The 12,259-nt window shown below is 33.5% G+C and overlaps 1 protein-coding gene across 9 annotated transcripts in view; it reads left to right on the top strand.

The window, feature by feature from the left end:
• SHPRH (SNF2 histone linker PHD RING helicase) overlaps positions 1-12,259 on the top strand; it is an 86,844-nt gene that overhangs the window by 38,582 nt on the left and 36,003 nt on the right. For all 9 annotated transcript variants that reach the window (XR_004322045.1, XM_032485105.1, XM_014555545.2 and 6 more), the window contains 7 exons: positions 1,706-1,879; positions 2,180-2,242; positions 3,253-3,478; positions 5,209-5,352; positions 6,439-6,540; positions 9,053-9,124; positions 10,687-10,875. Coding sequence is in view for 8 of the 9 variants with exons in the window: in XM_032485105.1 (XP_032340996.1) it covers positions 1,706-1,879; positions 2,180-2,242; positions 3,253-3,478; positions 5,209-5,352; positions 6,439-6,540; positions 9,053-9,124; positions 10,687-10,875 (970 nt within the window). In the remaining variant the exon portion in view is untranslated. The remainder of the gene's footprint in view (positions 1-1,705; positions 1,880-2,179; positions 2,243-3,252; positions 3,479-5,208; positions 5,353-6,438; positions 6,541-9,052; positions 9,125-10,686; positions 10,876-12,259) is intronic.

Here is a 12,259-nt window from a genome sequence, read left to right as displayed (position 1 = left end):
AGCCAGTTACAGTGTATCAGTTTCATTTTAACATTGCTGCTGTGTTTTTTAATAAGACATATTTCAAAAACCAAACTACTCATGTTCACTTGTTAATGATTCTGGAGAAAGGCTATGTAGCTTAGAGATGAAGAGCGCACACAGGTAGGTTCTTGAGTCTGGCTGACTACCTGTGTTCATATCTGAACTCCACGACTTACTAGCTCTGTGACCTTGGGAAAGTTATATAATCTCTCCGTGCCTTAGTTGCCTTAGTCTCTTCATCTATAAAAGCACACAGCATTGTTGTGAGGATTAGTAAATTAATATTTGTAAGTAGTATCTACCATATAGTATGGTGTTTATGCATTACATTGTATTATGTTTTCTTCTCTTTCATTTAAAGGACCTGCAAGAGAGAACATTGCTAAGACTTGTTAAATGCTGACCTGTGATAATATTTTTCAGCCCCTACTCACATGCTCAGACATGAGTTTAGTGGAGACAATTTTTCAAAAGCTGTTTCTTCCCATTGGTTCAGAAGTTAATTTTTGAAGAACAACTTGAGTTTCTAATAAGTTACAAATAGAAGACTTTGTTTTCTTTTTGTAAATAGTTTTGATACCTAACCTCATAAGTATCTCTATGCAAATTTTTTAGAAATTACTTAGTAGCTATTCTATGTCTATTATGTGTGTTTTATAAAAAGTATAAGTCTAATTCTTACCTTCTAAAAGCCTACTAAAAGACAAGAGCCATAAATAATTTGAGAAATATGAGTATGTGTAAAAACTGAACAAAGTACTAAAGTGAATGATGTTTAGTAAGTTCCATGGACAGAAAGAAACATAGATTAGTGTTGTGAAATACTCTCCAGAAAGGAGAGCGGGCTCTTTCGAACAATTTGGAGAGAATGTTGTGAGGCATTTTGCAAAGAAGGATGTATTCTTAAAAGGCAAACAAATCCTGTTTATATTTTCCATTTTTAAATTTCTAATTATTCTAGGTTTTCTTTTTCCTTTCATAAACCCATACACACATTCATACTTTTTTTTCTTAGCGCATTTCATTTACAATTTATCAAAATGGTTAAGAGTATTGTCTTTGGGTTTAACTCCCAACTCTGCTACATGATAACTTTGTAACTTTCATTGAATTACTTTAGTTCATTTAAGCTTCATCTATGAACTGGGCACAATGGTATTGAGATGTGAAAGAAGTACTTGGCAAAGGGCCTGGAATATAGTAAATGCATAATAAAAATATATGTACATTTATATAATTTCCTTGTAATAGGGAATATAGCTCCTGGCTACTTTCTTATTTCTTAATTTTCTGTCTTTGCTTTTCATCCTGCAGTCACCTCGCCACATAAAGCATGGATGTCAGGAGGGACATCTGTAGTCAATCAGCATTAAAAGGAAAGAATGTGGCAATCCTGATCTTTCAGAGACATCAGAGACATAGGTTTTGTGCAGTTTTTCAGTTTCAAGGACAGGAACTATCAGGCATTTTTGTTATCTTTTGTAATAGACCACCCAATGTTATCTTTCCTTGTTTACTAGTAGATACCAATTGAATGCACTCCTAAAGTAAACTCACTCAAGCGTGACTAGGTAAAATGTTATACAGTTCTTCAACACTTTGCCAACCACTTTTTGAATTTTTAGGAAATTGACCAACTGTTCTTTTCTTTCTTGTGTGTGGTGCTGGTGATGGGAATCAGGTTCCATGACTGCAGAGGTCTTCAGTTCTTACTAACAACACAAATGGAAGAGCTAAGTAAGTTCCAGAAGCAAGTAAGAGAGGCTGTAAAAAATCTAGAGGGACCTCCATCTCGTCATGTTATCGAGTCTGCAACAATCTGCCATCTCCGACCAACCAGACTTCCTCTCAACTGGTAGGTGATAGAAATCATACAATGAAACAGCGTCATTCGGTTGAGCTACATTTCTTCTGAGAGAAGAAATGATGGCTCATGTATAACATTTCTCATTTGAATTTAGAGTAGAGATATTATTAATCTAACTTAAAAAAAAAAAATTCTCCAGGACCACATACCTGAGGACCATATAATTTTTTTTTCTAAAATGGCGTATTTCTTGTAAAGAAAATGTGAAGCATAAAATACTAACCCTCTTTTAAAAATTAGCTGTTTGCTGGGTGTGTCTGAATATTTCTCTGATAATTTCTTTTCCAGCTGTGTCTTTTGTAAGGCTGATGAATTGTTCACAGAGTATGAATCGAAGCTGTTTTCTCACACGTAAGTTCTCTGACTGATTATTTCCCATCAGGAAAATGAAACATTTTACAAGACTTGATGTTTTAATTTATAGGACTATAGTTTCCTCACAATAACATTTCTCTTATTTTTTCTCTTATTAAATCAATTTAGTAAGCTTTAGCATTTGATCATTTAACATGCTCAGTTTCACCTGTGTAGAACGTTTACTCCCAAATGCTCATGTCATGTAATAATGTGTACTTGAGGGACAGCTTGTGGAGTACACGGACTCACAAGTTCAACAGGTTTGAGCTCAAATCCCTGCCCACTATTGTGGGAGATTGCTTCTCTGAACCTCAGTATCCTTATGTGTGAAATGAAGATAATAACAACACTTACCTCACAGTTTTTTATGAATATTAAATGAGAAAATGTACATAATTGCTTAGCATTGTGTTTAATACATGGTAAGTGTTCTATAAAATGTTAGGTCTCATTAATACAGTTTCTCCAACACAGATTTGAAGTCTTCATCCTTGTGTCAGGGATTAAACTACTTAGTGAAGACATAGCCTTGGCGTTAGCAAAATTATCTCTATTTTACAAATATGAAAATTGAGAAAAGGCTAAATTCTGATTGCCAAAAAAAAAAAGAAGAAGAAGAAGGAAATCAGCAGTGTACTCTTAGATTATTTTGTGGGGTTATTTTGTTGTGTTCTTGCGTGGCTGATAGTGGTGGTGATAAGTGTTTTGTGTTATTTTAATTCTCAAAGCAAGATTTTTAGCCTGGAACTTATAGCCATTTTTTATGTCAGATTGCTCTCAAGAAAAACAGTGGTCAAATTTATAATACTTTAAGCATTTCAGAGTTGCTATGTATGGTTTTTCCAAAGATTTGCAAGCATGATCTTATAGACATGACATTGAAAGTTGTTTATAAAATTTTTTTTTTTTGATCTTGTTTCGTATTTGCTCTGCCGATACGATTTGTATAGTACTTGTTACCCTCGGACAGTATTTACTGTTATTTTGTTCTCTTACGTCTTCAGAGTCAAAGGCCAGACTGCAATATTTGAGGAGATGATAGAAGATGAGGAAGGACTGGTGGATGATCGGATACCTACCACCAGCCGGGGTCTGTGGGCAATAAGTGAGACAGAGCGATCTATGAAAGCTCTGCTATCATTTGCAAAGTCACATAGATTTGATGTTGAATTCATTGATGAAGGAAGTACTTCAATGGATCTCTTTGAAGCCTGGAAGAAAGAATATAAGGTAACAGTATTTTAAAAGTTCCTTCCAATGTTAAAAATTCTCTTCCTTTACATTAATTTTAATTGCTACTTTCCTTTTTCTCTCTTTAGTTTTTAAAAAATCTGCTTTAGAAACTTCAGGAACATAATTTATCTTTCCCTAAAATGTAATGGTGAATAATAAATACAAAATACTGAACAAATGAGGAAGTCCTATTTATTAAATTACTAAAAGAAAATCATTACTAAAATGAAATTTATATGAAACCTTTTATTTAGCCTTGAAAGTGTATCATTCTATTCTTAGCTTGATCTTACACTGCTATTCTGTAAGAGTATGGTTTTGTTTCATTTTTTTTTTTTATTTTGTTTTGCTTTTCCTCTGTGACTAACAACCAAACATCAACAACCTTAAAGAGTGGAGAACATAGTAAATATTTCTCAACATACAAGAGTGGAAACTCTTGCAATTAATAATGCACAAAGTGACCATTTATATTTATATGTTAATAATTTAATCATACTATAACTCTGTACCTGAGATAAGATTCCAGAATTCATTAATTTTGAATGATTCTTTATATGTGGATATGTTAACCCCTTACCCTACTTTGTAAGTGAGATGGGTAAAGAAATGAAAGAAGTGTCCTTTTTTTTAATTTATAAAGTGATAATTCCATTTTATATCTTTTAAGTTCCTGCCTTTTAAAACAGGATAAAAATTTATATCAAGAAAGAGAAGATATGCTATCTGTAATATCAATTTATGCATTTGATAAATTGGGGAATGTTACTTTTATAGAGTCAAAATCATTGGTTCATAATCATTTTTTTCTTTTCACATTACATTTTAAATGCAAAAGCAGATCAACACAGTTAATTATAGCAAGTCATGGAAGATGACAGTACTGTATACAGTGTTCACTTGCACCTATATTTTTTCTTTGAGCCCCATTTGGCCACATGCTTTTTGTCAGAAGAATGCTTACTATGTAGTTCTCCCAGATCCTTGTGCGTTTTTTTCTCCATAACATTGCAGATTAAACCCTCTTACAGCAGTGTAAGTGAATGAGCTACTGCTACACACGTCAATCAGAATCTAACTCAAAGCATAATGTTAATGAAGAAAGCATATCAAAAATTTTATACTGGTTGATACCATTTTTATAAATTTCAGGAACATATATAACCAGATTCTTAAGGATATGTAGATTAGTATAACTCCAATGAAAAGTACAGAATGGTAAGTCCAACTCAGAATAGTAATTACCCCCTTGTTGGGGGTTGAAGGAATATGTGTGAGGAAAGAGAGTAATACAGTTGAGAAGGAATATAGAGACTTTCTAAGGAACTGGTATTATCCTTCTTTCTTAAATTGGAGGACATGGACTCAGTTGTTTATGTTAGGATTCTCATTGTCATATATACACACTATTTCAAATATGTGAAATATTCTAATAATGGAAAGTGTTTCTTTAAGAAATAGAGGAGAGAATCTACCAGTCTAGTATTGATCTGTAAAGATCTTTGGCCCTATCAAGAAATCTTGGGATATGAAGAGGCAATACACGGTAGTGTCCTGTGGAGATTATTCAGTCACACTTGCTCATCCTAAAAATGGCCCAAGAACCACGTGTACCTTAGACACTTAATGAAAAAAACTGTATATGTCTTAAGACCTCACATCTTGGGGGTTTTAACGAGTTTTAACTACATGCATTACCACTGTCTTTGTCTTTTCTGTTCCTCCAGTTGCTTCACGAATATTGGATGGCTCTGAGGAATCGTGTGTCTGCTGTTGATGAGCTTGCAATGGCTACAGAACGACTAAGAGTTCGTGACCCTAGGGAGCCAAAGCCCAATCCACCAGTTCTTCACATCATTGAGCCACATGAGGTAACGTGCAAGTACATCACAAAAGACACGGCAAATAGATGACACAGAAATCCAAGATCCACAGAGCAGGGTCAGGGCAGTGATGTCTTCAGTAAATAAGTATTTCACATCTACTCCTAGTTTGAACCATATGAAGCTGTTTGTTTTTGTAGGTCAAAGATGAGCCATTTCATGTCTGATACATGCTTAGCACTCACTATTTTGGTGTATTGTGTCTTTGTTTCTCTCTATGTTGCATATTCATCTATTCTTGAGCTCCTTTTGGATGCCAAAACCTACAGATATTCTTGGTCAGTTTTTAGATATATGTCATTACCTTAGCTTTTTCAGAACTAAAAAATCTTTTCCAAGAATGACCAAGAATTTATTTTGCAGTGTTTTTCTTTGCTAATGATGAACAGATATTGACAATTTATCATCTGATAAATCCCTCTTTGTATCTCAGGATTAAAAAATAACTCCACCAGCCTTTTTCTTCATATTGGAAATATTATTTCCTTTATAATTTGTTTTTATTCCTTTAATCTTTTAAATCTTTTCTATAAAGCTTGGAGACCATGACTTAGAAAAACTTAGAAATATTCATTATATACTGTTTCACTTAATTTTTCAGACTTATCAATAAATTTTTCCTGTGAAAATAAATTTCTCTTATTTTTACACTTTTTTTCTGTTTACCATATTCTACTGAGAGGGCCACAGAGAGGAGGGGCTCAGGGAGATTCTCCCTGGATTTCTTAAAATCACTCTGGCCGAAGTAGTGTATCATTTTATTTTTCTTTATCCCATGAATGTACTACTGAAAAACCATACATAAATATTCTTTGGTTGATTTTTATCCTACTTCAGGAATATAGGGAACCTTCCTATTTAACAGAATTCTACATTGAATTTTGTTTTCTGTAATCTATATATCTATATTTTTTTTTTGAAATACATTATCTAGTATCCATTTTACAAATCTGTGTTTTCATATGTAAATGAGTTTTCTTAAAATAGGACACATGAATATTAAGGAAGAATTGTGCGTGTTTAATTTAATTTTACCATCTTAGAATAAAGAAGTTGTTTTGTTTTGTTTTTTAGGTAGAACAAAACCGTATAAAACTACTGAATGATAAAGCTGTTGCTACATCACAGCTTCAGAAAAAACTTGGGCAGCTTCTTTACCTAACTAACTTGGAGAAGGTATTGCTTTTAAAATATGCAACTTTTTTTCACACTATATTGTCAATATACCACTTTGGTGACTCCTTTTGTTTAATCTGTTATTCCCCTGATTAATGGTAGTGGTGATTTTTTTAATCTTTCTGTCTTTCTTTGTGTTTGTTATATGGGTCAGAACATTAGCTGTGTCTGCAATAGCTATGCAGATCACAAAAGGAGATGATAACTATAGAAAATATGTTATGTAGACAATATAAAAGGTGTGCAACATAGAGTATAGCACAATTTAAACAGACTATAGTTTGAAGCCTTGAATATTGGAAGTATTAGGACATACCTCTGGGCAAAGATTTCATTATATAATATAGACACATGCATCCATTAATGCATACATAGATTTTTTTAATTTGTTATTTGAAGCTGTGAAGTGTGTTTGGAAAGTTACTAAATAAGAAAACATGGTAATGAATTATTAATATAATTTCACAACACATTTTCTAAGTTGTGAGCAAAGTATTATTTTAGACATTGATGAGTATGATTCCATTTTCTTCGAGAGTAAATGACAGTTGGCAGAGTAATTTATCAGAACAACATACGATAGTAGATTTTTTGATAGGACAAATGAAGGAAAGCAGTAGACTACAATTGATCTTGAAAATTGACACAAAATACATTTAGGTGAATCATTAAATCCCAGTGATGACAAAATGGAAAAAATTGGACATTCATTATAGGAAAACAACATGGGAGTTTAAAGGTAGACTGTGCACGTTTGAATCATGATGTGATTATTTTCTAGCTATAGGACTTTATTCAAGTCCTATATCTTTGTCTCATCTGTGAAATGACAGAATAGTAACACTATCTTTTAGGGCTTTCTTGAGGATTAAGTGAATTAATATATGTAAAGTACCAAAGTATTTCCTGGTTTATTAAGCACTTTCTAGGTATTTGCTATTAATATTATTATATTATTACTACAATGACTACTACTATTTTGGCAGGAAAAGAGAGATGTTACAATGAAGCTTACAAAAACAGGTGGTGGGCTGGATTTGTCCTATGCTTAGTAGTTTGCAGATTTCCTTACTTTCCTTCATTTATAGATTAAATATTTTTTCTTATATTTTTAGCCAAATAAGTTTTCCTACATAGATCATATCCTTAGAATTTTAATTTTTTTAAATAATTCAACATATGGAAGATATCAACTTATGTCCCATAACTATACCATACTTACTCATTAAGTATTGTCTGCAGCTGCTTTTGTGACCAAGCTGCTTTAGTGTGCATGCTCTTGGTTAGTCCCCTCCCACACTGACTCTGGGCTTGGTCATATGACTTGCTTTTGGCCTTGTGACACAAGCAGAGGCTTGAAAAGTCCATGCACATTGGAGTTCTCCCAGTCGTGTTGTATTTTGGAACTATGAGACTATGTGAGGAAGCCCAGATTGCCTTTCTTGGGAGCAAAGACCTCACCTTAGCCCTCTCCCAGACCCGTCAGCCTCCCAGCTACTAGACATGAGTGCGGGGCCATCCTGGACCATCAGGCTCGAGCCATATCAGCCCATCACAAAATTATCCAGGGCACCTGTAGAATCAAAAGAAATGAAAGTTTATTTAGCCTCTAAGATTTTAGGTGGTTTGTTATATGTTACCTGAAAGAAATCAGTAATTAACAGAGGAAAAGAGTAATTCAGGTCAGCTGTTTAAAATGCTTGCATACTTACAAAGGTAATGGAATTGTTTTAACCATTAGAGTTGCGGAATCTGTGCACAATTTCAGCCTTTTTTTTTTTTAACTGCTTATAGAAGTCAAAGGATAATGAAGAACAATATTTTTTCATGTTTAATTATTTGGTTAGTGAAAGTGCAGACTTAAAAACTTTAGTAGTCTGTAAGTCTGATTTACTTTGTTTTCCTCAGTTTTAATTTGATGACCTGTTTGAAGATCTTTCAGTTTTTGATATAATTTTAAGGAGATTTTGAAAAGCTATTATACTTTGACATAATTTCTAGGCATAGATCGGTCTCAAATCAGTAATATTTCTCCTTTCTAGTTATTTGCTTTGCCTTAGTGAGATTAGAAAAAGGATACTGAGTAGAAACCAGTATTAATAGGGAGTTACGTAAATAAATGCTGCCTCTTCCCATGTCTGTGATCCCGTGCCAAACGGACATACAGAATATATATTTCTTTATAAAAAATATAGCATGAAAATAAAATTTTAATAACTTATCTAAATTATATTTTTATTTTTCCTTCTATAATTATCACAAATACAGTAATGTGATAACTTTAACAAACTGTATGAAAAATTGTGTCAGTTTTTCAGTTCACTCCTTGAATGAATGTTATCTGTAAATCCTAGGAATAATAGTATTAGGTAATGTAGAAATTATTAGGTCATCTCAATTATTATATTTTTTAATTGCAACTGCCAGCATTTACTTTATAAATTAGTTGTAAAACATATACCAGGTTTTAAAATATAACTAACGTATTTTTTAATTCCTCTTTTTCGGATAGTCTCAGGACAAAACATCAGGAGGTGTCAATCCAGAACCTTGTCCAATCTGTGCTCGGCAGCTGGGAAAACAGGTGAAATTATAATAAATATCACATGCGTTTATAAAACATTTGACAGTTTTCAAAGATTTCTTACATACACTATGGCTGTTTCTGTCTCTCTCTCTCTGCCTCTCTCTCTCTTGCACACAACAGCTTTGCATGCAACACAAATATTACCTCCATCTTAAAAGCAGGGCCAGAGGTTAACTGATCTGCTTTGTGCTGTGTATGTTTGAGCAGTGTTTTTCCTTAAGTGACAGATGAAAATATATTTCTAGAATAACCCCATCTTTTTCATTAAAGTACATAATCTAAGTATTATGTCCAATTATAGGATTGAGTCTAAGTAATTTGACTCTGTCAGTTTAACATGGTTATCTGGTAATTGTACAGAAATACAATACAGCATACACAGATTTACTTAAGGTATCACGAAGGTATAGTAACATAGTTCTTACTTAATATTATTAATATCTAATAATGCCAGGCTTTAAAGTAAAAATAAATGCAATCCTAAAGGAATTTATATGTAATTTTTAGAAGACCTGTATCAATTAAGTATGTTTCTTTGTGATTATTAATTTACAGATGTCTATAAACTTGATGCACTGTATTAGTTCTCCTCAAAGAGATTCTTATTTTTATTTTACCAACTGTGATTTATGATACTATAAATTCCTACTTTGTGTGATCAGTCAATATATATAATATCAGAATATGCAGTGCTTTTCAAAATTTGAAAGTTAAACCTGTTACGATTAAATGAATAAAAGTGTCCTTGGCTGTTTTTTTCCATGGAACTAAGAGAAGGTTAAATATATGAGTTCCATATTACGACCAGCAATAATCAGAAAGAACATTCATTTTAGTTACCATGATTTATGGAGAAAAGAAGATTTTAAAGGATATTTTCTTGATAATAAATCTTAAAAGGACCTGAGCAGAAGAATAGTAATGTACAAATACTGGTGATTTCTGGTAAAAATCAGTGATAAAAATATTTTGATAAAAATTACTATAAAAATGGAAAGGATCATGGTGTTATAAGTAGTTTCTTCTTTCCTTGTAGTTTCGATGAGATTCATGCACCTAAACTGTCTCAGACATTTTATTGTCTTTAATATTTCCATCTCATTTTCTAAACAATAAATGCTTTAACATGTGAAAATGTAAATCTGCTTAATAAGTTGTGTAGAAATATGTTGAATATATTTTCTTCCAATTAATGTTGTTCTCAGTCCCTCTGTTACATCTGCTGTTAGAGTGCTGAAGGGTAACTTGCATTTTTCCTAAATACTGAAATGAGAACAACATCTTACAAAATAATGATGACTAACTGACTGTTAATGTTCATGTTAGGGTGAGCAGAACTAAAGATTATGAAAGCCTACTCTGGTTGGACTGAAAAATAGTTTAACTATTAAACATAAAATGCCTTAGTTTTTGTAGACTGACTTAGAGGATATTAATATCATGAAATATTTAGTAATTGAAATTATGACTCCCTTCTCCTCCTTGTAATGTATTTATAGATTGGAAGTCATCTTTGGTAACATCTCACTGAGGCATGTTCTGTGTGTTTTCTTTTTTAGTGGGCAGTACTGACCTGTGGGCACTGTTTCTGTAATGAGTGCATTTCAATTATTATCGAACAATACAGCGTGGGGTCTCATAGGAGCTCCATTAAGTGTGCCATTTGCCGCCAGACCACATCTCACAAAGAAATCTCATATGTCTTCACTTCAGAGAAAGCCAGCCAGGAAGAGGACATCCCTGTGAAGGTAAAGTTGGTTAAGAGCATGTAGAAGCATAGTCAGACCAATGGAATAGGAATTAGTACCTGACAGAGACAGCATCAAAATCTGAACAAGGCTGGCACAGTGAACAAGGAGCCACCACTGTTGTCTGTCTTTAGATACACTGCCTGAAAGCCTCAGCTTTGCCATCTACTCATTCCTTGTGGGAGAAACACAAGAATGCTTTTTCAAACATAGTTAGCAGTAGTCATGCCCACTATAGCAAAAAAAGGAACAGCTTAGAATTCCAGTCCCTTATTATTTTTATGGTATTTCTGTCCACTACAAATCGATAGAACTCTGGTTAAATTAGAGCTTTCTTTTTCTTCATTCTTCTATTCAGTCCTGGGTATTTGGGGAAAAGGATGTGCTCCACCAAATTAAAGGACAAAATTAACTGGTTACTGAAGTCAGTGAAGACTGTCACTGGAAGGAGGTAGCACACTTCTAAACGGCATGGATTGATATTTCAGGGTATAGCCAAAACTTGGCTTTATTGTCCTAATTTTTTCCCCTGCTTCATTGAGAACTTTAATAAGACTAGAATTAAGACTATAATTTGAAATCCAAATAGGATCTGTAATTGGATTTTCTGCCTAAGGGGTATTTATTTAATGAAAAGCCTTTACTAGACTTTTTGTTCTTTGTTTTATTTAAACTTTTCTTTTCTAACTAACCTTAGACAAGGACAACTCAATGTATGAATGTAGTGGGGAATATAGGCTGGAAGGAGTAGTTGGCAGAGTAATGGAGCTAGCTCAGCAAAGGTAGTAGAATATTTTTCATTAATTCCTTCTCCTTCTGGGTCCCTCACGCTCTCTTCTCACTTATTTTTGGGTTGTATTTTGTGAGTAGAATTCAGCACAAGTTGAAACTGCCAGGAGTGAGCCTTCCTGAGAACACTGTAGTTCAATTAAGAATATCTAACTGCTGTTTATTCCCACTGTTACTTGAGTGAAACCTGAAAATATCAATCAGTGCTCTCAAGTATGTTGAGATAAACAGAATCTCAAAGCTGGAGTGAGCTCTCATTCACTCATTCTTTCTGTATATGTTATGGGACATATACTGTATACTCTGCAGTGTTCTGGGCCTAACAGATGCATCATACACTTATAAAATAAGTATGATTGCTACCCTCATGGGTTTTACAGTTTGGCAGTGAGGGGACAGAGTTTGAATTGAGGCAGAAAGCACAGGTATTAAACAAATAATTAATGTATTATAATTGTGATAAGCACCACAAAAGGAAATCAAACCTGGCTTCTCTGAGGGAAGGGCAGTTAAGCAGGTGTGTAAAGAATGCCTGGATCAGCCAACCTGGAGAGACAGTAGAAGGGATCTTGTCAGGAGGAGGCTGCAAGACAGA

The sequence above is a fragment of the Camelus ferus genome, chromosome 8 (assembly GCF_009834535.1).
Source record: "Camelus ferus isolate YT-003-E chromosome 8, BCGSAC_Cfer_1.0, whole genome shotgun sequence".
Lineage (NCBI taxonomy): Eukaryota > Metazoa > Chordata > Mammalia > Artiodactyla > Camelidae > Camelus > Camelus ferus.
This window is presented reverse-complemented; position numbering and strand designations above follow the sequence as displayed.